Genomic DNA, 24,337 nt, shown 5'->3' with positions numbered 1-24,337 from the left:
GCAAGTGTGCTACCCACTGAGCCATGGCTGACACTGTGTTACCCAAAAGTGCGGAGATCATTGCTACAAGAAGGGAGCGCAATATGTCCCGCAATGAAAACTCCCACACAAATGGATGCCACGTTGGAGAGCGTAGCATTCTGGAAAGAATATCTTGTGAAGTGTAAAGCACTAAAATGTAGACCCGAGACTTGGAGAGATGTTTGAAGCAAGCGCTGCAGAAAAGCAAAGATGTGTCGGTTCCTAAAAGTACAAAACTGAGCAGCTGTCATCTATAACGTTGGAGGATCCTATGATTTGTTAAGGTCAAAAAATAGGATTGGAAATTATTTGGAAAACCTTAATTCTTAGATGTACCCATCGACATTCCAAATGCCCAAACTAAGAGGTATATCCAAGTTCTGTCATGTGGTATGAATGTATTTGAATTAGAAGATACATCTTGGGCTCCCATACACTATCCAAATATCTCAAAGGTCTCTGCCCCATCACAGCGAAGTTGCTGCAATACTTTGGAAAGGGGGAAGAACATAATGAACCGGGGATTAGAAAACAAATTTCCAGGCTATCTTGGTCTGAAGCTCAAGGAACACTGCAGGAAGTTTAATGAAGAGCCAAGTGAAAGTTAAATGAGGAATCCTTTCCAATCAATGAGACCATGGAACTAGCCATGAGGAAATGCCTATCTCTGCCACTAGAGCGATAGAGGTAGCCAGATACATGACGGCAACTGCAGAGGCAGGTGCAAGATGAGCAACCATCTACAGGAAGCATCCAGAGGGACCTTGGTTGTTGGGTGGATGGGTGGGTTTTTGTGGTTGGGTGGGTCTTGGTTGTTGGGTAGATGGGTGGGTCTTGGTTGTTGGGTGGGTAGATGGGTGGGTTTTTGTGGTTGGGTGGATGGATGGGTCTTGGTTGTTGGATGGGTGGGTGGGTCTTGGTTGTTGGGTAGATGGGTGGGTCTTGGTTGTTGGATGGGTGGATTAACCTTGTTTGCCCAGGTGCCTGACGACATTTAAGGGCACTTGGAATAACTTTAGTTCTTTGCTAGCCTACATGACCTGCAAGCTCATTTCTAAGATGTTTATTGTTTTTGTCTTCTTTCAATCATAGGGCCGCACCAGTAAGGTAAGGAGGTCCTTCATCATTCTATGTTATGGTACCCTTGGAGAAGGAGAGAAACTCCTTATCCCTCTTAATATCTTTACGTGGATTACGCGAGAGAGACCTAAATGTATCTTCTATGTAATCTTCATTTTACTTAATGACTCCACCAGCATCCTGTGTCTTGCCTTTCCCTGGATTGCCAGTAAAGGGGTCCATGTGTTCAAAATGGCCTCCGCACCGCTGTGTAACTGAATGAATTCTTAGTCGTACCACGCTGACATTAACCTGAAATTGCCGGTTGCTGCCGGGAGCAGAAGTCAAATGCTCTCGACTCTTGAATCTTGAAATGACAAGGTTCCATTGCCTGCCTTGTCGCTGACCGGTCTTTGTCTATTGAATGCGATATTGAGCGCGGGTGCACGGAGTCTGCGTATGGGTGGATTAGACTTCAAACCACATCGTTCTGTGCAAGTATCTGATCGTGAATCTTTATTTGTCAGTAAGTGGGCTGGTTAACTAATCTCACTAATTCTTTTTTAAAGTTTAATTACCATGAAGTCTGGATTATAAGTGACTTTTCTGCACTCGTTTGGCAAGATGCTGCTCTTGTACATCACTTGCTTCTTGTATGTGAAAGTCCTGAAAAACAGGTGTAACTTGTACAGCAGATCTTATGGTAAATGTTGGGGTAATACTTACACAATCCCATCCAGTAATCGTCTCTTCACTGTTACAGTCACTTATCATGCTCCACCAACTAACACACAGGACACAGTGTGATGCTGTGGCCAGTTTGCTGGCTGGTGTTCTTGATTGCTTTAAGGCATTTCTTGTCGAGATATCTCCATTGCTGAGGGTGTTTGGTCTTTGAATCGATCAAAGATCATTCATAATTGTCAATGAGAATGTCATGAATTTCCCTGGGTGATCTGTATATGAACATCATAATAATCCACCCAAGTGGTTCATGGGTTCACGTGTTGACCACATCTGATCACGAGGCATCTTCTCAATTCATGGACCATCGATAACCACGATTGAAATGTGAAGTCCATCACATGGCCAGAAACCATTAGACCCTCAAAACAGTTTTAAGTCAAAGAGTCCATGAACACCATTGAACGTCCATGAACTATGAGGTTCTGTAGGATTATGATGCTCTATACTTCTGTAAATGTGCGTGCCGGTGTTAATTCTCCAACTCTGATTAGGCCCAACATCTGTGTGTGGAGGGGAGGGTAAAATACTTTAATTTTTGTTTTGGAAAGTCATTTATTGAAAACATTTGGATTTCCAGAGTTGCAGACAATCTTTGAACTCGGATAGACTTGGGATTATCAGAGGTGAAAATTAATTGGGCTAATTTAGAATTTCATTTAAATATATAACAATAAATTGGGCATGTGCTGTTTTTATTTTGTGACGGGCATGACCTCAACTTTATCCCTTTTGCATCGCATGAAATTTCAGAATCCTGGTGGCCAAGCTAATTTTAGAAATCTGCTGGTTCCTTTTCTCTTTAGAATTCAAACTGCACACCAACTGAGATGTGGCAGAGCAGATTGATCTGAATGAACTTTTTATGATTTCTCTGTGACTGGATTCCTAAAAGCCTCAATCTTTTTCTTTTTTTTCTCTGTTAAAAGTGGCACTGATGCTCCAGATGATGCTGGAGAACTGGACTTCAGCGGATTACTAAAACACCGGTAAGATATTTAAGCGTCAGCAAAATATAAATGTTATTTGGTAATCTTTTGAAATTGCTGCTTTTTGTATCTTGGGGAACAGTGTGAAGCAGTGGAAGGGTTCACAGGTCTGATTAATGGTCTTGCTCATGACGTGAATGCTCCTTCCGTGGCCGTGGCCATTTCTATACTAGCCGAGAGCGGGGTTAGTCCCATACGGCAGGTGAGCTTTATAGGCTCCCACAACCCACATTGAAACATACAAGATACTGAGGCTTATTGAAACGTATAAGATACTGAGGGGGGCTCGACAAGGTAGATGCAGAGAAGACGTTTCCCCTCGTGGGGAAATCTAGAACAAGGGGGCATAATTTCAGAATAAGGGGGCGCCCATTTAAAACGGAGATGAGGAGGAATTTCTTCTCTCAGAGGGTCGTAAATCTGTGGAATTCTCTGCCCCAGAGAGCTGTGGAGGCTGGGTCATTGAATATATTTAAGGTGGAGATAGACAGATTGTTGAACAATAAGGGAGTGAAGGGTTATGGGGAGCGGGCAGGGAAATGGAGCTGAGCCCAAGATCAGATCAGATATGATCTCATTAAATGGCGGAGCAGGCTCGAGGGGCCAAATAGCCGACTCCTGCTCCTATTTCTCATGTTCTTATGATGGGCGGGGGGAGGGGCACCCATACCCACCCACTGGACACACGTATCCTGCTGGATGACAACCCAGAATTCCTGGTCTGGAGCGGGATTCGAGCCCTCCGCCTTCTGTCTCGGAGGCGGGAATGCTACCACTGTGCCGAAGGTTGGCTCCTTCGCGAGCCCTTAAACCTTGCTGATAAACGCCCTTGCAGTAGCTGAAATCTAATCTCTCGCTCATCTTTGTGAGCTCACACAAAGACGTCGGAGAAATCCCGCTGGGATGCCCACGGTGCCTTTGGAGCAACGAGAAGGAGAGGAGTAGCAGACTGTCCAAAGGCAGACGGTGAAGTAGTCATCAGAATGGAACCAACAAAGGAATAACTGATCCGAATCGACTGAGCAATAACCTTTCTGTGAACGCTTTTTTAATCCACCTCTGCCTTTTCCCCGACCGTTTAGCAACACTGGGGGCTGGTTTTAACTCGCATCATGTGCCATCAGCATTAATGTGGTGTTAATGACAGAAAGCAGGACACATCAGGTCACTACACCACCCTGCCTCATTTAAATAGTCCTGACAATTTGAGGCAGGCGAGTGTGGTGGAAAATCTACACTTCTCTAAAGTGTAGGGTCCCAGCTCGTTGAGCTTATCTGGGTAACTAAGATGCTTCAGGCTGGGAATTAGTCTAGTGGCTCCTCCTCTGTACCCCTTTCCAAAGCCTCAATATCACCCATCATGTGAGGAGACCAAACTGGACACTGTATTCTAACTAAAGCCAAACCAAAGCCTTGTATAAGGACAAAATGGAATGTTTTGTCTTGCAGTGAATTGTCCTATAAATGCAACCAATCGCCCTAGAATGAAAGACTTGCATTTCTATAGCGCCTTTCACAACCTTGGGCTGTCCCAAAGCACTTTACAGTCCATCATGTAGTAGCAATTACGATAGTAAAATACTGCGGAGGCTGGAAATCCGAAATAACAACAGAAAACGCTGGAAAAACTCAGCAGGCCAGGCAACATCTGTGGAGAGAGAAATAGAGTCAACATTTCAGGTCGAAACCCTTCGTCAGAGTTTTCCAGCGTTTTCTGTTGTTATTGTGTCGTAGCAATTGTTTGACGGCGTGGGAGCATAGGGATAGGAGTAGGCCATTCAGCCCCTCTAGCCTGGTTGTGATCTTTGAGATCTATACACTAGAGCTATACTAATCTCAAACAACAACAACAAATTGCATTTATATAGCACCTTTTAACGGAGTAAAACTTCCCAAGGCGCTTCACAGGAGCATTCTCAGACAAATTTGACACCGAGCCACATAAGGAGCTATGAGGACAGGTGACCAAAAGCTTGGTCAAAGAGGTAGGTCTTAAGGAGCGTCTTAAAGGAGCAAAGAGAGATAGAGGGGCGGAGAGGTTTAGGGAGGGAATTCCAGAGCTTGGGACCCAGGCAGCTGCAAACACGGCCACCAATGGTGGAGCGATTAAAATCAGGGATGCTCAAGAGGCCAGAATTGGAGGAGCGCAGAGATCTCGGAAGGTTGAGGAACTGGAGAAGGTCACAGAGATAATGAGGGGCGAGTCCATGGAGGGATCATTGGACAATGCGACTGCTTTCGATGTTTGACTGCTTTCACCTTCAAATTGGGCACCTTCGAGATGTGGACTATGGTAGGAAAGAGAGAAGCTGACGCAGGCAAGTCAACAAGAGAGCGAGAGAAAGTGACGCAGTTTTAAAGGTGGAGAGGTTTAGGGAGGGAATTCCAGAGCTTAGGGTCCCGGCAGCTGAAGGCACGGCCGCCAATGGTGGAGCGATGGAAATCGGGGATGGGCAAGACGCCAGAATTGGAGGAGCGCAGAGATCTCGGAGGGTTGTAGGGCTGGAGGAGGTTACAGAGATAGGGAGGGACGAGGGCCATGGAGGGATTGGAAAACAAGGAATTGAAACCAGTGTCTCAACGTTATTTTTCTTGTCAGTGAAATTAAGGAAGAAAGCACGGAACCGGAGGTCGATGTTTGGGAGCTCCTGAAGAAAGCCCAGCCGAGCGAGTATGAAAAAATAGCTTTTGAATATGGCATCACTGACCTCAGGGGTTTGCTGAAACGCTTGAAGAAAATAAAGAGGGAAGAGAAGAAAAGTGCCGGCAAGTACCTTCAAAGATCAGATAAAAGGACGCACATCACTGCTTTATTTTTGCATTGCCTGAATCATTGTTGTTTCGTGTGACGGGGAAAGCTGATAATGGGATGTCTAGAATGGTGATCCATTCGACGGCCTCCTGAGATGCCGAGTGGGGAAATGAGGCGCCTCCGGCAACAGATCTCAGTGGGTGGGTTGATGTGATGTGTTCCACGGTCTGGGACTCAAGGCCACAGTCGCGCTTCGGGTCGTCTCCTCATCTTCCACTCGTGGAGCAGGCGGTCGCAGCGTCCATGTCCCGTGCGGATTGGGTTGAGCGCCGTCCACTGTCTTCGAGGGAGGTTGGAGCCAGGGACCTCTGCTGCTGGGTCAGTGATGAGGTGTTGGTTCTTTATGTTGCATGTGTCCCGTGATTCCGCCCACCTGGGACAGTGGGTCGATAGCAGCTGCATGAATATTGGTTGCTGTTTCCCAGAATGGCCGGCGCGATTTTAAGTGCTTTCAAAGCATGAAATCATCCAACATGTCTGAATCATAGAATCATACAGCACAGGAGGAGGCCATTCGGCCCATCGTGCCTGTGCCGGCTCTTTGAACAGGCTCTCCAATTAGTCCCACTCTTTCCCCATAGCCCTGCAATTTGTTTTTCTTTTTCTTTTCAAGTATTGATCCAATTCTCTTTTGAAAGTTACTATTGAATCTGCTTCCACCACCCTTTCAGGCAGTCCATTCCAGACCATCATAACTCATTCCATAATTTTTTTTTCATCTCCCTCTGGTTCTTTTGCCAATTCTCTTAAATCTGTGTCCTCTGGTTACCGACCCTCCTGCCAGTGGAAACAGCTTTTCCTTATTTACTCTATCAAAACCCCTAATAGTTTTGAACATCACTATTAAACCTCCCCTTAACCTTCTCTGCTCTACGGAGAACAATCCCAGCTTCTCCAGTCTCTCCACATAACTGAACTCCCTCATCCCTGGGACCATCCTGGTAGGTTTCCTCCACACTCTCACCAAAGATGATAGAATCCTGCCCATAGGGATGTGCCATTAAATACCTTGCATCCCAACACTTTTTTTTGGCAGTTTTGCAGGAAGTAAGGTGTAGCAAATGCATTGAGTTCTTGCAAACACCTGGGCCTAGAAATTCAGTATCGCCACGTTTGGGGTGCTACAGCCGGGTGTTCGCTAAATTTAGCGCCCGGCGCAACTTAGCGCCACCTTCGCCGAAATTGAGTTGCATCGCCCCAAGAGGTTGCTGCTGCGCTAAAGCAGGCGATGCACGACTATCATAAGGTGCTAAGCCGGCGAGCCGAGGTGCTAACACCGAGGGCGGGCGCAGCGCAGGTGCGGCGAGTTTCTGAATGAAGGCAGACACGCTGGCGCCGGTCAGCTCTTAAAGGGGGAGGGTCGACTTGTTTGGCTGCCATGCCCTGCACACTGCAGCCCTGAAGCAAGGCCTGACCATTGCTGGTTCATCAGTTCTACGCCCTGGACCATGGGGAAGCCCGCTATTCTTCCAAATCCCATTGCACGCTCTTGCTGCTTGTCCAGGATCATGGGGAAGGAGATGTACTGATGTCTCCTTCTGAAAAGGGCATTGGTCACCTGGCGGATGCAGCAATGTACCGCGAACTGGGAGATGTTGGCAATGTCCCCAGTAGCGGATTGGAAGGAGCCGGTGGCATAGAAGTTGAGAGCCACCATCACCTTCACTGCCACCGACAGAGACGTCCTGCTCCTCAGCTGTGGCTGCAGATCTCTGCGAAGCAGGTGGCAGATCTCAGTGACCACCTCCCTTCTGAATCGCAGCCTCCGAACACACTGCTCCTCAGACATGTTCAGATATGAGAACTGCTGGCGGTATACCCTGGGTGGGTAAGGCCTCCTGTGCTGATGCCTGTTGGCCCTTCTCCGTGAGGCCATGACTGGCACTCTCTCACGGCGTCTCTGAGCCCTTTGAATGCAATGCAGAAAGCCAACGTTTCCACCCATTCCAGCCCCCATTATATGTGGCGACTCAAGGCTATGGCACTGAAAGTTAAATCCAAGTGCAAAGCTCTGGCCTGAAGCCAGAAGTACCTGTGCGAGCGCTGAGTCAAAGCGGAAAGCTCTCTCCCTTTGTCTCTCTCCAAATATCCGTCTCTCACACAGAAGGATTGGCACAAAATGGCTGCCACTTATAATGCAGGAGGAGTCCCCTTTAAATAGCGCCCCCCGTGCCCCGCAGCGACTGGGAACTGTTCCCCTCTACCAGTCGCTGGGGGCGCCAGGCGCAAAGAAGGGCGGCACCACTGAAGTTCCGGTTCGGGGCGCACCAAGGGCGTTGCACCATGAAATGACGTCACGATCTGCACGCGCAGCTGAGCGGGCGCTGCGGTTTTGCGCCACCGCTAAATCTTGAGTGAAGTTCGCGAGAGGCGCAGATCGCGCCACGCCCGGACGCTAGCCGCTTAGCACCCCACTTCTCCTCCTCCTAATGCACTAGCGGCTGGCGCTAACAACTAAATTTCGAGGCCCTGGCGTTGGTAAGTGGAACCATTGGGATCGATTTTAACCCCACCTGCCCGGGAGAAACCTGGCAGGTGGGCAGTTAAAAACCAGTAGGTAACTTGCCCGCTCGGAACCTGGCTGTTTGCGATGTTAATCTGCAGGGTCTTGCAGGCAGATGAGGAACCTACCTAAACAACAACAGCAACAAGTGTCCTTTCTGGGATGAACAGGCTGGGTCTATTTTTCTTGAAAAGAGAAGGCTGAGGGGTGACCTAATAGAGGTCTTTAAAATTATGAAAGGTTTTGATAGAGTGGATACAGAGAGAATGTTTCCACTTGTGGGGAAGAGCAAAACTAGAGGACATCAATATAAGATAGTCAGCAAGAAATCCAATAGGGAATTCAGAAGAATCTTTTTTACCCAGAGAGTGGTGAGAATGTGGAACTCGCTACCACAGGGAGTGGTTGAAGCGAATAGTATCGATACATTTAAGGGGAGGCTGGACAAGCATATGAGGGAGAAGGGAATAGAGGGTTACGCTAATAGATTTAGATGAGGAAAGACTGGAGGAAGCTCGAGTGGAGCATAAACGCCGGCACGGACTGGTTGGGTCGAATGGCCTGTTTCTGTGCCGTACTGTGGCCAGACCAACTTTATCATTACTCAGGTACTCTATTCCCCTATTTATAAAACCCTAAATGCTGTTGGCCTTTTTTTGTAATATGGCTTTATCCAGCCTTTCATATCAAGTTTTATTCTATTGCCTTCTCCCACAATAAAAAATTTAGATGACACTTTAAATCTGGCCTTTGCTTTACATTTCTTTCTTTCAATTATACACAAAGCTTTCGCGAAGGTTCTGGACCCTGGGTACCAAGTGGAGAAGGGTGAAAGGATAAAGCTTGTTGTGGATTTGTCAGATCCAACCGTTGAGCTGAAATGGTATCGCAACGGGCAAGAGCTCCGGCCCAGTCCAAAGTGAGTATTTGTCTTAATGTTTCTACTTCCTAGGTTAATATTCCAGCCCATTTCACCTTCAGCCACAGTGAAAAGAAAGAAAAGACTCACATTTCTCCAGCGCCTTTCACCACCTCAGGATGTCCCAAAGCGCTTTACAGCCAACAAAGCACTTTTTATATAAGAACATAAGAAATAGGAGCAGGAGTCGGCCATTGGGCCCCTCGAGCCTGCTCCGCCATTCAATAAGATCACAGCTGATCTTGGGCTCAAAGCCACTTCCCAGCCTGCTCCCCATAACCCTTCACTCCCGTATCTTGCAAAAAATTGTCTATCTCCACTTTAAATATATCACCTCCACGGCTCTCTGGGGCAGAGAATTCCACAGATTTACGACCCTCTGAGAGAAGAAATTCCTCCTCATTTCAGTTCTAAAAGGGCGACACTTTATTCTAAAACTGTGCCCCCGAGTTCTAGAGGAAACTTCCTCTCTGCATTTACCCTGTCGAGCCCCCTCAGTATCTTACATGTTTCAATAAGAACACCTCTCATTCTTCTAAATTCCAATGAGTATAGGCCCAGCCTGCTCAACCTTTCTTCATAAGTCAACCCCCTCATCTCTGGAATTAACCTAGTGAATCGTCTTTGAACTGCCTCCCATGCAAGTATATCCTTCCTTAAATAAGGAGACTAAAACTGTACGCAGTACTCCAGGTGTGGTCTCACCAATACCCTGTACAGTTGTAACAGGACTTCCTGCTTTTATACTCCAACCCCCTTGCAATAAAGGCCAACATTCCATTTGCCTTTTTGATTACTTGCTGTACCTGCATGCTAACTTTTTGTGTTTCATGCACAAGGACCCCCAGGTCCCTCTGAACTGTAGCATTTTGTAATCTCTCTCCATTTAAATAATAGTTTGCTTTTTTATTTTTCCTGCCAAAGTGTATAACCTCACACTTTCCCACATTATACTCCATCTGCCAAATGTTTGCCCACTCACCTAGCCTGTCTATATCCCTTTGCAGGTTCTTTGAGTCCTCTGCACAACTCGCTTTCCCACCCATCTTTGTATCATCCGCAAACTTGGCTACATTACACTTGGTCCCTTCATCCAAGTTATTAATGTAGATTGTAAATAGTTGAGGCCCCAGCACCGATCCCTGTGGCACCCCACTAGTTACCGTTTGCCAACCGGAAAATTACCCATTTATCCCGACTCTCTGCTTTCTGTTAGTTAGCCAATTCTCCATCCATGCTAATATATTACCCCCAGCTCCGTGAGCTCTTATCTTATGCAGTAACCTATTATGTGGCACCTTATCGAATGCCTTCTGGAAATCCAAATACACCACATCTACTGGTTCACCTGCTCGTTACATCCTCAAAGAACTCCAGCAAATGTGTTAAACATGATTTCCCTTTCATAAAACCATGCTGACTCTGCTTGACTGCATTATGATTTTCCAAATGCCCTGCTACTGCTTCCTTAATGAAGGACTCCAGCATTTTCCCAATGACAGATGTTAGGCTAACTGGTCTATCGTTTCCTGCTTTCTGTCTCCCTCCTTTCTTAAGTAGGGGTGTTACATTTGCGGTTTTCCAATCTGCTGGGATCCGCTGGGACCTCTCCAGAGTCCAGGGAATTTTGGTATATTGCAACCAATGCATCCAATATCTCTGCAGCCACTTCTTTTAAGACCCTGGGATGCAGGCCATCTGGTCCAAGGGACTTGTCGTCTTTTTGTCCCATTACTTTACCAAATACTATTTCCTTAGTGATAGTGATTGTCTTTAGTTCCCTGTGGCCCCTTGATTATCCATTTTTGGGATGTTGTTAGTGTCTTCTACTGTGAAGACAGATACAAAATATTTGTTCAGAGTCTCTGCCATTTCCCCGTTCTCCATTATTAATTCCCCAGTCTCATCCTCTAAGGGACCAACGTTTACTTTAGCTACCCTCTTCCTTTTTATATACCTGTAGAAGCTCTTACTATCTGTTTTAATGTTTCTTGCCAGTTTTCTCTCATAATTCATCTTCTCTCTCTTTATTATTTTTTTAGTCATCCTTTGCAGGTTTTTTAAAATTTCCCAATCCTCTGGTCTCCCACCAATCTTTGCCATGGTGTGGAGATGCCGGTGTTGGACTGGGGTGGACAAATGTAAGAAGTCACACAACACCAGGTTATAGTCCAACAGTTTTATTTGAAATCACAAGCTTTCGGAGCGCTGCTCCTTCGTCAGGTGAAGTGGAGAGATGCATAAAGACACAGATTATATAGTCAGAGAATAATGCCAGATGATTACAGGTAATCTTTCTAACTGCCATTTATCACACCTCGGCAGAGAGATAATCACAGCAATCAAAGGTGTGAATGGTGTCCAAACAGGTCAGTCAGGAAAACATTACATCAAAGAACAATGAGGTGGGGTCACAAGGGGTAAAATATTGCAGATGCTGGGGTCTGTATGAAAAACAAAAAACAGACAAAAAACATTTTCTTTGCTGGAAATCACAGCAGGTCCGGTCGCATCTGTGTAGAGAGAACAAGCCAACGACGACTCAAGTCTGGATGACCCTACGTCAGGTGGGGTTACATGTAGCGTGACATGAACCCAAGATCCCGGTTGAGGCCGTCCTCATGGGTGCGGAACTTGGCTATCAGTTTCTGCTCTACGATTTTGCGTTGTCGTGTGTCTCGAAGGCCGCCTTGGAGAACACTTACCCGAAGATCGGCGGCTGAATGTCCTTGACTGCTGAAGTGTTCCCTGACTAGGAGGGAACACTCCTGCCTGGCGATTGTTGCGCGGTGTCCGTTCATCCGTTGTCGCAGTGTCTGCATGGTCTCGCCGATGTACCATGCTCCGGCGGCCTTCAAGACACACGACAACGCAAAATCGTAGAGCAGAAACTGATAGCCTCACCGCATCCATCCGATCAAGCCCCTTCACAATCCTATATGTTTCAATAAGATCGCCTCTCATTCTTCTGAACTCCAATAAGTAGAGTCCCAATCTACTCAACCTCTCCTCATATGTCCACCCCCTCATCCCCGGGATTAACCGAGTGAACCTTCTTTGCACTGCCTCGAGAGCAAGTATGTCTTTTCTTAAGTATGGACACCAAAACTGTATGCAGAATTCCAGGTGCGGTCTCACCAATACCTTATATAACTGCAGCAATACCTCCCTGTTTTTATATTCTATCCCCCTAGCAATAAAAGCCAACATTCCATTGGCCTTCTTGATCACCTGCTGCACCTGCATACTAACTTTTTGAGTTTCGTGCACCAAGACCCCCAGATCCCTTTATACTGCAGTACTTTCCAGTTTCTTGCCATTAAGATAATAGCTTGCTCTATGATTTTTCCTGCCAAAGTGCATAACCTCACACTTTCCAGTATTGTATTCCATCTGCCAAATCTCTGCCCACTTACTTAGCCTGTCTATGTCCCTTTGCAGGTTTTTTATGTCCTCCTCACTCACTACTTTCCCTCCCATCTTTGTATCATCTGCAAACTTTGATATGTTGCACTCGGTCCCCTCTTCCAAATCGTTAATATAGATTGTAAAGAGTTGGGGTCCCAGCACTGACCCCTGCAGAACACCACTAGTTACTGATTGCCAGTCTGAGAATGAACCATTTATCCCAACTCTCTGCTTCCTGTTAGATAACCAATCCTCCACCCATGCCAGAACATTACCCCCAATCCCGTGATTTTTTATCTTGAGCAATAATCTTTTGTGCGGCACCTTGTCAAATGCCTTTTGGAAGTCTAAATACACTACGTCCACTGGTTCCCCTTTATCCACCCTGTATGTTACGTCCTCAAAGAACTCAAGCAAATTTGTCAAACATGACTTCCCCTTCATAAAACCATGCTGACTTTGTCCTATTAAATTATGTTTATCCAAATGTCCCGTTACTGTCTCCTTAATACTGTAATGGACTCCAAAATTTTACCAACCACAGATGTTAGGCTAACTGGTCTATAGTTTCCAGCCTTCTGCCTACTACCCTTTTTAAATAAAGGTGTTACATTAGCAGTTTTCCAATCTGCCGGGACCTTTGCTGAGTCCAGAGAGTTTTGGAAAATTATTACCAATGCATCCACAATCCCTACTGCCACTTCCCTCAAAAGCTTAGGATGGAAGCCATCAGGTCCAGGGGATTTATCCGCCTTGAGTCCCATTATTTTACCGAGTACCAATTCCTTAGTGATTTTAATCGTATTTAGCTTCTCCCCCCCTAGAGCCCCCTGTTTGTCCAGTGTTGGGATATTCTTAGTGTCCTCTACCGTAAAGACTGAAACAAAATATTTGTTCAGCGTTTTTGCCATCGCCATGTTTCCCACCATTAATTTCCCGGTCTCATCCTCTAAGGGACCAACATTTACTTTAGCCACCCTTTTTCTTTTTATATAACTATAGAAACTCTTGCTATCTGTTTTTATACTTTTTGCTAATTTACTTTCATAATCTATCTTCCCTTTCTTAATCAATCTTTTAGTTATTTTTTGCTGCCTTTTGAAGACTTCCCAATCTTCTATCCTCCCACTAGATTTGGCTACCTTATATGCCCTTGTTTTTAGTTGGATACTATCCTTAATTACTTTACTTAGCCACGGATGGCTATCATTTCTTTTACACCCATTTTTCCTCAGTGGAATATATTTTTTTTGAAAGTTGTAAAATAACTCCTTAAATGTACACCACTGCTCATGTACTGTCTTACCCTTTAATCTATTTTCCCAGTCCACTCTAATCAATTCCGCTCTCATACCTTCATAGTCTTCTTTATTCAAGCTCAGTACGCTTGTTTGAGATCCAACCTTCTCACCCTCTAATTGAATATGGAATTCAACCATGTTATGGTCTCTCATTCCAATGGGATCCTTTACTAGGACATTTTTAATTAATCCTGACTCATTACACAGGACCAGATCTAAGGTTGCTTGCCCCCTGGTCAGTTCAGTTACATACTGCTCAAGAAACCCATCCCTAATACACTCAATGAACTCTTCCTCAAGGCTGCCCTGCCCAATTTGATTTGTCCAGTTAATATGATAGTTAAAATCCCCCATAATTATAGCTGTTCCCTTATTACAAGCCCCAACTATTTCCTGATTAATTCTCCGTCCAACAGAGTTGCAACTGTTAGGAGGCTTATAGACTATGCCCACTAGTGTTTTTTTCCCCTTATTATTCCTTATCTCTACCCAAACTGTTTCACTATTCTGATCCTTTGACCCAATATCATTTCTCTGTATTACAGTGATTCCTTCCTTTATTAACATAGCCACCCCACCTCCCCTTCCTTCCTGCCTGTCCTTCCTAATTGTTAAATACCCTGGTATGTTTAATTCCCAGTCATGGTCATCCTGCAGCCATGTATCTGTAATGGCCACAAGATCATACCCATATGTAGTCATTTGTGCCGTTAACTCGTCCATTTTGTTACGAATGCTACGTGCATTCAGATAAAGAACTTTCAAATATGTTTTTTGACACCATGGGCTAGATTTTCAGTTGCTTGCGCCAGCAGTTAGCGCCTTAAGAGAAGTGATTTTCGGGCGCTATGCGTGTAGCGCCCGGGCGCAGTGCAGTTTGCGCCCCGCCCCAAATTAAGTTGCTCGTTAGCGCCGGCGCAAAGTTTAGCGGCCGCCCGGCTGCGCGCGCAGAAAATGATGTCACATCCTCGTGCAACGCCCTTTGGCCGCCCCGAATACAAACTTCAGTCGGACCGCCCGATTGTGCGGCTGGCGTCCAGAGCGTTTGTAAAATGGAACGCAACACACCCTGGGGAGCGCAAATTAAAGGGCCCTCCTCCTGCACTATAATGGACGGATCCAGTGTGTTGTGAATGGTGTATTTAAGTTTCCGACCTCCTCCTCCTCCTCCTCCTCCTCCTCCTCCTCCTCCTCCTCCTCCTCCTCCTCCTCGTCTTTCCCCCCCCCCCAGACTCTGCCTTTGCAAAAAACACATGCATCCTTCCCCTTTAAGAGCTCACTGGCACCAGAGTGTCTGCCGTGCGCTGCGCCCGAGCTTGGGCGCAGCGCTCTGCACCGCCGGCTTAGCGCCTAAAGATAGTAGTGGAACGCCTCTTTTAGCGCTCCACCAACCTCTTAGGGCGAAGCCACTGAATTTCCGGCAACGGGGCGCTACTTTGGGGCGGGCGCTAACTTCGGGCGGGCGCTAAGGTTAGCGCCCCAAAACTGTCTATACTGAAAATCTAGCCCTATGTTCCTGCTTTTTCCCCTTTTACTACTTTACCTTTTACTCCATACCTTCTGTCCCTTCCTGACACGCTCTGGTTTTTAATTTCCCTACTGCTACCTAGGTCTATAACCTTCTCCGTTGTCATTTTTATTATTTGCTCTCTAGAAACCTCCCCCCCCCACTAATTAGTTTAAATCCCTCTCTACAGCCCTAGTTATATGATTCACCAGGATTCTAGTCCCAGCACTGGCCAAGTGAAGTCCGTCCCAACGGAACAGCTCCCTCTTGTCCCAGTACTGGTGCCAGTGTCCCAAGAAGCAAAACCCATTTCTCCCACACCAGTCTTTGAGCCACGCATTTAACTCTTTAATTTTATTTATCCTAGCCAAATTTGCTCGTGGCTCAGGTAATAATCCAGAGATTATTACCCTTGAGGTTCTGTTTTTTAATTTGACCCCTAGCTGCTCATACTCCTTTAACAGAACCTTCTTCCTTCTCCTATCTACGTCGTTTGTACCAACATGGACCACGACAACTGGATCCTCCCCCTCCCACTCCAAGTTTCTTTCCAGCCCAGAAGAGATGTCCTTAACCCTGGCATCGGGCAGGCAGTTCTGCCCTCATGCCACTGTAATTGCCTTTGTTTAAGATCAGGACACTGGTTTGAGATACAACTTTCTCACCCTCCAACTGAATTTGAAATTCAACCATGCTATGATCACTCTTTCCTAGAGGATCCTTTACTATGGGATCATTTATTAATTCTGTCTCATTACACAGTACCAGATCCAAGATAGCCTGCTCCCTGGTTGGTTCCATTACATACTGTTCTAGGAAACCATCCCGGATGCACTCTATGAACTCTTCCTCAAGACTACCATGGCCAATTTGATTTGTCCAATCAATATGGAGATTAAAATCACCTATGATTATTACCGTACCTTTTTTACAGGCCTCCATTATTTGTTGATTTATACTCTGTCCAACAGCATTGCTACTGTTCGGGGGCCTGTAGACTACGCCCACCAGAGACTTTTTCCCCTTATTATTTTTTATCTCCACCCAAACCGATTCTACATCTTGATCTTCTGATCCAATATCACTTCTCACCGCTGCACTGATCCCATCCTTTACCAACAAAGCTATCCCACCTCCCTTTCCTTTCTGTCTGTCCTTCCGAATTATCATATACCCTGGAATATTCAGTTCCCAGCCCTGGTCACCTTGCAATCATGTCTCTGTAATGGCGATCAGATCATACCCATTTGTATCGATTTGTGCCATCAACTGATCTATCTTGTTACGAATGCTGCGTGCATTCAGATATAGAGCTTTTAACTTTGTCTTTTTACCATTTTTCCTTGTTTTGGCTCCATTTTCTGTTGTACTCTTATTCTGTCCCTTCCTATCACACTCTGGTTATTATTTCCCCCATCTCTATCCTGGTCTATTGTTTTCTCATTGACTTTTTAAGTTCCCGCTCACTTGGATCCTCCCCCCCCCCCCCCCCCACTATTTAGTTTAAAGCCCTCTCTACAGCCCTAGTTATTCGATTTGCCAGCACTCTAGCCCCAGCATGGTTCAAGTGAAGCCCGTCCAAACGGAACAGCTCCCTCTTATCCCAGTACTGGTACCAGTGCCCCACAAATCGAACCCCATTTCTCCCACACCAGTCTTTGAGCCACTCGTTCATTTCTCTGATCTTATTTACACTATGCAAATTCACTCGTGGCTCAGGTAGTAATCCAGAGATTATTACTTTTGTGGTTCTGCTTTTTAATTTAGCCCCTAGCTGCTCATACTCTCTCAGCAGGACCTCTTTCTTTGTCCTACCTATGTCATTGGTGCCTATGTGGACCATGATAACTGGATCTTCCCCCTCCCACTTCAAGTTCCTCTTCAGCCCAGAGGAGATGTCCTTAACCCTGGCACCGGGCAGGCAACACAGCCTTCGGGACTCACGCTCTTGACTGCAGAGAATAGTATCTATCCCCCTCACTATACTATCCCCTATCACTACAACATTTCTTTTTACCCCCCCCCCCACCCCCGCCACTTGAATGGCTCCCTGTACCACGATGCTGTGGTCAGATTGCTCATCCTCCCTGCAGTCCCTGGCCTTGTCCACACAGGGAGCAAGAATCTCGTACCTGTTGGACAAGGCCAAGGGCTGAGGCTCCTCCATCACTACCTCCTGGATCCCAATACCTGCCTCGCTTGTAGTCACACCCTCCTGTCTCTGACCATGGGCCAAATTGGAAGTAATTACTCTAGTGGGTGTGACTGCCTCCTGGAACTTGGTGTCCAGGTAACGCTCCCCCTCCCTAATGTGTCGCAGTGTCTGAAGCTCGGACTCCAGCTCATCAACTCTGAGCCGAAGTTCCTCGAGCAGCCAACATTTGCTGCAGGTGTGGTCGCCCTGGACCTCGATGGTGTCCACCAGCTCCCACATCCAACAACAACACATTGCCTGGTCTCCCATCTCAATTAATTCATTAATTTGTTTTAAAATTTGGAACACGTATACCTTTTAATCTACACCAAGGCACTTAAATTTAGACTCCCAAGTTTGGAAAAAAAGTGAGAAATATCGAAATACTCACCAACCGTGGGCTATGTGGAACAATCTTTGTTCCAGTCCTACTCGGGTCCCCTCCCTCACCTCTTTTTCCGATACATTGATGACTGTATCGGTGCCGTTTCCTGCTCTCGCCCCGAACTTGACAATTTCATTCACTTTGCCTCCAATTTCCACCCTTCCCTCACCTTCACATGGTCCATCTCGGACTCTTCCCTTCCCTTCCTCGACTTCTCCGTCTCCATCTCTGGGGATAAGTTATCGACCAATATTTACTACAAGCCCACAGCTACCTGGACTACACTTCCTCCCACCCCGCTTCCTGTAAGGACTCTATTCCATTCTCCCAGTTTCTCCGCCTCCGCCGTATCTGCTCCGATGACGCCACCTTCCACACCAGTGCTTCAGACATGTCTTCCTTTTTCCGCAACCGAGGATTCCCCTCTACTGTGGTTGACACTGCCCTCGACCGTGTCAGTTCTATCTCCCGCACTTCTGCCCTCACCCCTGCCCCTCCCTCCCGGAACCACGATAGGGTTCCCCTTGTCCTCACCTTTCACCCCACCAGCCTCCACATTCAACGGATCATCCTCCGGCATTTCCGCTACCTCCAAAGTGATCCCACCACCAAACGTATCTTCCCCTCCCCTCCCCTTTCAGCATTCCGCAGGGACCGCTCCCTCCGAGACACCCTAGTCCACTCCTCTATCACCCCAAACAGCCCTTCCGATTAGGCAGTCTGCAGCCTTCCGGACTCAATATCGAGTTCAACAATTTCAGATCATAAGCTCGGCCCCCATTTCATTTTCTCTTGTAATTGTTCCACTCCTTTTCCCCCCCCCCCCCTTTCCTTTTGTTTCTCTCTCACACCTGGCAGCTATCTTTTGCCCTGCCAGTACACTTTACACCTAATCCCAGCCTATCACCATCTCGTCTAGCTTCTAATCTCTTTTACTTCTTTTGTTTCTTTTATTCTTTTGTCCGATCGCTAGTTTCTTTTCTTTCCAGTTTTGAAGAAGGGTCCAACCCGAAACGTCAACTCAAATTTCTCTCCACGGATGTTGCCTGACCTGCTGAGTTTTTCCAGCATTTTCTGTTGTTATTTCGGATTTCCAACATCTGCAGTATTTTGCTATCGTACTCACCAACCACCTGCTTTCTGGTGATGTCACACTTCGATTACTTTTTACTTCTTTACTCTGGAACAGTACCCATGGATTGGAGGGTAGCTAATGTTACCCCACTATTCAAAAAAGATGGTAGAGAGAAAATGGGGAATTATAGACCGGTAAGCCTGACATCGGTGGTGGGGAAAATGCTAGAGTCCATTATAAAAGATGTGATAGCAGAGCACTTGGAAAACAGTGACAGGATCGGACAAAGTCAACATGGATTTACAAAAGGTAAATCAAGCTTGACTAATCTACTGGAATTTTTTGAGGATGTAACTGGTAGAATAGATAAGGGAGAACCAGTGGATGTGGTGTATTTGGACTTTCAGAAGGCTTTCGATAAGGTCCCGCATAAGAGATTAGCGTGCAAAGTTAAAGCACATGGGATTGGGGGTAAGGTACTGACTTGGATAGAGAACTAGTTGGCAGACAGGAAGCAAAGAGTTGGAATAAACGGGTCATTTTCCGAGTGGCAGGCAGTGACTAGTGGGGTACCGCAGGGATTGTTCCTAGGACCACAGCTTTTCACAATATATATAAATGATCTAGACGAGGGAACGAGATGTAATATCTCCAAGTTTGCAGATGACACAAAGCTGGGTGGGCGTGTGTGCTGTGAGGAGGATGCCGAGAAACTCCAGTATGATTTGGACAGGTTGGGTGATTGGGCAGAAGCATGGCAGGTGCAGTATAATGTGGATAAATGCGAGGTTATCCACTTTGGTGGCAAAAACAGGAAGGCAGATTATTATCTGAACAGCAATAGATTGGGAGAAGGGGAAGTGCAACGAGACCTGGGTGTCCTTGTGCACCAGTCGCTGAAGGTAAGCATGCAGGTGCAGCAGGCGGTTAAGAAGGCAAATGGTATGTTGGCCTTCGTAGTGAGAGGATTCGAGTACAGGAACAAGGATGTCTTGCTGCAGTTGTAGAGGGCCTTGGTGAGACCACATCTTGAGTATTGTGTGCAGTTTTGGTCGCCTTATCTGAGGAAGGATGTTCTTGCCATGGAGGGCGTGCAGCGAAGATTCACCAGACTGATACCTGGGATGGCAGGAATGACGTATGAGGAGAGATTGGATCGATTGGGCTTATACTCGCTGGAGTTTAGAAGAATGTGAGGGGATCTCATTGAAACTTATAAAATTCTAACAGGACTAGACAGACTAGATGCAGGAAGGATGTTCCCGATGGCCGGGGAGTCCAGAACCAGGGGTCACAGTCTAAGGATAAGGGGTAAGCCATTTAGGACAGAGATGAGGAGGAATTTCTTCACCCAGAGAGTGGTGAACCTGTGGAATTCTCTACCACAGAAGGCAGTGGAGGCCAATTCATTAAATATATTCAAGAAGGAGTTAGATATATTTCTTCAGGCTAAAGGGATCAAGGGATATGGGGAGAAGGCAGGGACAGGGTACTAAATTTGGATGATCAGCCATGATCTCATTAAATGGCGGAGCAGGCTCGAGGGGCCGAATGGCCTACTCCTGCTCCTATCTTCTATGTTTCTATGTTTACACTCACCAGTCTGTTATAGCCGCTCTCTCCTGGGGCTCCCGCTCTCTCCTGGGGCTCCCGCTCTCTCCTGGGGCTCCCGCTCTCTCCTGGGGCTCCCGCTCTCTCCTGGGCTCCCGCTCTCTCCTGGGGCTCCCGCTCTCTCCTGGGGCTCCCGCTCTCTCCTGGGGCTCCCGCTCTCTCCTGGGCTCCCGCTCTACTGGGCTCCCGCTCACCTTTAGTAGCGCCGAGGCCTCGCCGAGGTTGAAGTGTAGCCACTGTTGAAGACATGCAGCAGACAATTTGTGCACAGCAAGCTCCCACATACAACAACAGCAAGAACTTGTATTTATACAGCGCCTTTAATGTAGTAAAATATCCCAAGGTGCTTCACAGGAGCGATTATCAAACAAAATTTGACACTGAGCCACATAAGGCGATATTAGGGCAGATGACCAAAAGCTTGGTCAAAGAGGTAGGTTTTAAGGAGCACCTTAAAGAAGGAGAGAGAGGCGCAGAGGTTTAGGGAGGGAATTCCAGAGCTTGGGCCCAGGCAGCTGAAGGCACGGCCACCAATAGTGGAGCGATTAAAATCGGGGATGGGCAAGAGGCCAGAATTGGAGGAGCGCAGAGATCTCGGAGGGTTGTAGGGCTGGAGAAGGTTACAAAGATGGGGAGGGGCGAGGGCCTTGGAGGAATTTGAAAACAAGGATGAGAATTTTAAAATCAAGGCATTGCTTTACTGGGAGGCAATGTAGGTCAGCGAGCACAGGGCTGATGGCTTAACAGGACTTGGTGCGAGTTAGGACACGGGCAGCAGAGTTTTGGATGACCTCAAGTTTACAGAGGGTAGAAAATTGGAGGCCAGCCGGGAGTGCCTTGGAATAGTCAAGTCTAGAGGTAATGAGATAATGATCAAATCATCTCTCTTACAGTGATGTTGGTTGAGGGATAAATATTGGCCAGGACACCGGGGATAACTCCCCTGCTCTTCTTCAAAATAGTACCGTGGGATCTTTTAGGGAGCAGGCAGACAAAGGCCTCGGTTTAACACCTTACTTGAAAAACGACACCTCCGATAGCGCAGCGCTCCCTTCGTACTGTGGGATAGGATGCAGACAGCGGAGTTTGTGAGTTGGAGTTTACGTAGGATGGATCTTGCAATGCCGCTAAGGGATGTGTTGAAAGAAATTGCATCAGGATGTTTATTTGCACAGCATCTCGAGCCTGCTCCGCCATTCAGTAAGATCATGGCTGATCTTTGACCTCAACTCCACTTTCCCGCCCGCTCCCCATATACCTTGATTTCCATAGAGTCCAAAAATCTATTGATCTCAGCCTTGAATATACTCAATGACTGAGCCTCCACAGCCCTCTGGGGTAGAGAATTCCAAAGATTCACAACCCTCTGAGTGAAGAAATGAAGATCTCCTCATCTCAGTCCTAAATGGCTGACCCCTTATCCTGAGACTGTGACCCCTAGTTCTGGACTCCCCAGCCAGGGGTTTGCCTACCGAACACCATCACCACATGGACTGCAACAGTTTAAAGAGTGGGCTAGCTCAGCAGTCCGTTGTATCGAACTGCCACTGTAGTCTTTCAAGAAGGCGGCCCACCACCACCTTCTCGGGGCAACTAGGCTGGGGCAATGAATGCCAGCCTTGCCAACGTTTACTCACATCCCAAGAATAAATGTAAAGAAAACTGACCTAAGCACGAATGAGGCGATGGTTTCATTACTGATGGGGGATGGGTAACAGCAGAGGTGGGTGATGTTGCTGAGGTGGAAAAGGACAATCTCGGTGATGGACAGGATATGGGGTTTGAGGATCAAACAAGACACCCAAGGTTGTGCACTTTTAGCTTCAGCATGAGTGGGAAGCTGAGGAGGGAGATGGAATTGGAAAGTCAGCTGTAGTATTCCAAATAAACTCTCACCAAACTGACCTGTTGAGCTGGTATTTAATGACTTCTTTCTTTGCAATTTTTAACAGATATATCTTTGAACATAAGGGGACGTTGCGTATGTTGACGATAAAAAATTGCACAATGGCAGATGATGCAGCGTACCAGGTAAAAGCCGGGGACGAGAAGTGTACGACAGAATTGTTTGTTAAAGGTAAATAAATCACAAAACCTCCTCTGTACTGTTCCTCTTCATTCTTTGTACGTTTTTTTGCTGCCTTCCTGTTCTTTAGAATTACATAAAATTTACAGCACAGGAACCAGCCATTCAGCGTGACTGGTCAGTGTTTCTGCTCCACTCGAGCCTCCTCCCACATCTCTTTATCTCAACCTATCAGAACCTTCTATTTCTTTCTCCCTCATGTGTTTATCCAGCTTCCCCTTAAATATATCTGTGCTAGTCGCCGCAACCACTCCCTGTGGTAGCGAGTTCCACATTCTCACCACTCGCTGGATAAGGAAGTTTCTCCTGAGTTCCCTGTTGGATTTATTAGTGACTATCTTATATTTACGGCCCCTGGTTCTGGTCACCCCCACAAGTGGAAACATCTTCTCTACGTCTACCCTATCGAACCCCTTCATAATCTTATCAGGTCACCCTGCTTTTCTAGAGAAAAGAGCCCCAACCTGTTCAATCTTTCCTGATAATTATAACCTCTCAGTTCTGGTATCATTCTTGTAAATCTCCAGTGCTTCTATATCCCTTTTGTAATATGGAGACCAGAACTGTGCACAGTACTACAAGTGTGGTCTAACCAAGGTTCTCTACAAACTTAACATAAACTCTCACTGCTTTTCAATTCCATTCCTCTAGAAATGAAACCAGTGCTTTTAGCTTTTTATTATGGCTTTGCTAATGTGTGTCTCTACTTTTAATGATTTGTGAATCTGTATCCCCAGATCCCTTTGCTCCTCTACACCAGTTAGACTATTTTCCAAGCAGTATGTGGCCTCCTTATTCCTCCTACCAAAATGCACAACCTCACACTTATCTATATTGAAATTAATTTGTCATTTGCACGCCTATTCTGCAAGTTTATTATTGTCTTCCTGTATTTTGTCGCGGTCCTCCTCTATTAACTACACCCCCCAATTTGGTGTCATCCGCAAATTTTGAAATTGCACTTTCGATTCCCAAGTCCAAATCGTTTATGTAAATGGTGAACAACAGTGGACCCAGCACCATTCCCTGCGGGGCGTGCTGATGGAGCGGATGTGCGGTCAGAACAGGGTCCGATACCACACTTCCCACCTTCCACCAGTCTGAGTAACTACCTTTAACCCCTACTCTCTGTTTTCTGTTTTGTGGCCAGCTTGCGATCCATTCTGCTACTTGTTCCACGTGCTCTGACCTTAGACATGAATCATCATCCAGGATCATCTGATTCTTGTGGGGGTTTTTTTTGGATGAGGACCTGTAATAACCAGAGTGTATCAATGAAAACTTGGTCCATTAGGAACCAGGTCCTAACTGGTATCTGTCTGAAGTCCCTTCTCCATGGTGGATTTCAGGTATAACTTAAAAGATGTGTCACTGAAATGGCAAGATTGAGGAGGAATGGGCAGAATGGCTATTGAGTGACCCTATGGTTTTGATCCTCCTACATTGTGGTGTTTCCTTGCAGAGCCTCCCATTTTAATCACTCGTCAGCTGGTGGATCTGAACGAGCTGGTTGGTGACCGGGTGGAATTGGAATGCGAAGTGTCGGAAGAAGACGCACAACTGAAATGGTATGGGAACCCTGATCTCGGGACCTTGTTAGTTCAAAAAGAAAAGGGCGTTTTACAAACACTTGAAACAGGATTGCAAGAGCATGATTTAAAGTGAATGCTAACCATATTGTACAGACTGAACTGAGCGTTTAGAAGCATAGAAACATAGAAAA

General features: G+C 46.5%; 1 protein-coding gene across 24 annotated transcripts in view; it reads left to right on the top strand.

The window, feature by feature from the left end:
* The window catches only part of mybpc1 (myosin binding protein C1), a 140,183-nt gene that overhangs the window by 61,623 nt on the left and 54,223 nt on the right, over positions 1-24,337 (top strand). For 21 of the 24 annotated variants that reach the window (XM_086009610.1, XM_086009614.1, XM_086009609.1 and 18 more), the window contains 6 exons: positions 1,114-1,128; positions 2,754-2,813; positions 5,413-5,579; positions 8,915-9,047; positions 22,481-22,605; positions 24,077-24,182. In XM_086009610.1, coding sequence (XP_085865736.1) covers positions 1,114-1,128; positions 2,754-2,813; positions 5,413-5,579; positions 8,915-9,047; positions 22,481-22,605; positions 24,077-24,182 — 606 coding nt within the window. The remainder of the gene's footprint in view (positions 1-1,113; positions 1,129-2,753; positions 2,814-5,412; positions 5,580-8,914; positions 9,048-22,480; positions 22,606-24,076; positions 24,183-24,337) is intronic. The other 3 variants (XM_086009611.1, XM_086009620.1, XM_086009625.1) reach the window with 1 other exon arrangement.

The sequence above is a fragment of the Somniosus microcephalus genome, chromosome 16 (genome assembly GCF_052327205.1).
Source record: "Somniosus microcephalus isolate GS21.2 chromosome 16, FLI_Smic_1.0, whole genome shotgun sequence".
Lineage (NCBI taxonomy): Eukaryota > Metazoa > Chordata > Chondrichthyes > Squaliformes > Somniosidae > Somniosus > Somniosus microcephalus.
This window is presented reverse-complemented; position numbering and strand designations above follow the sequence as displayed.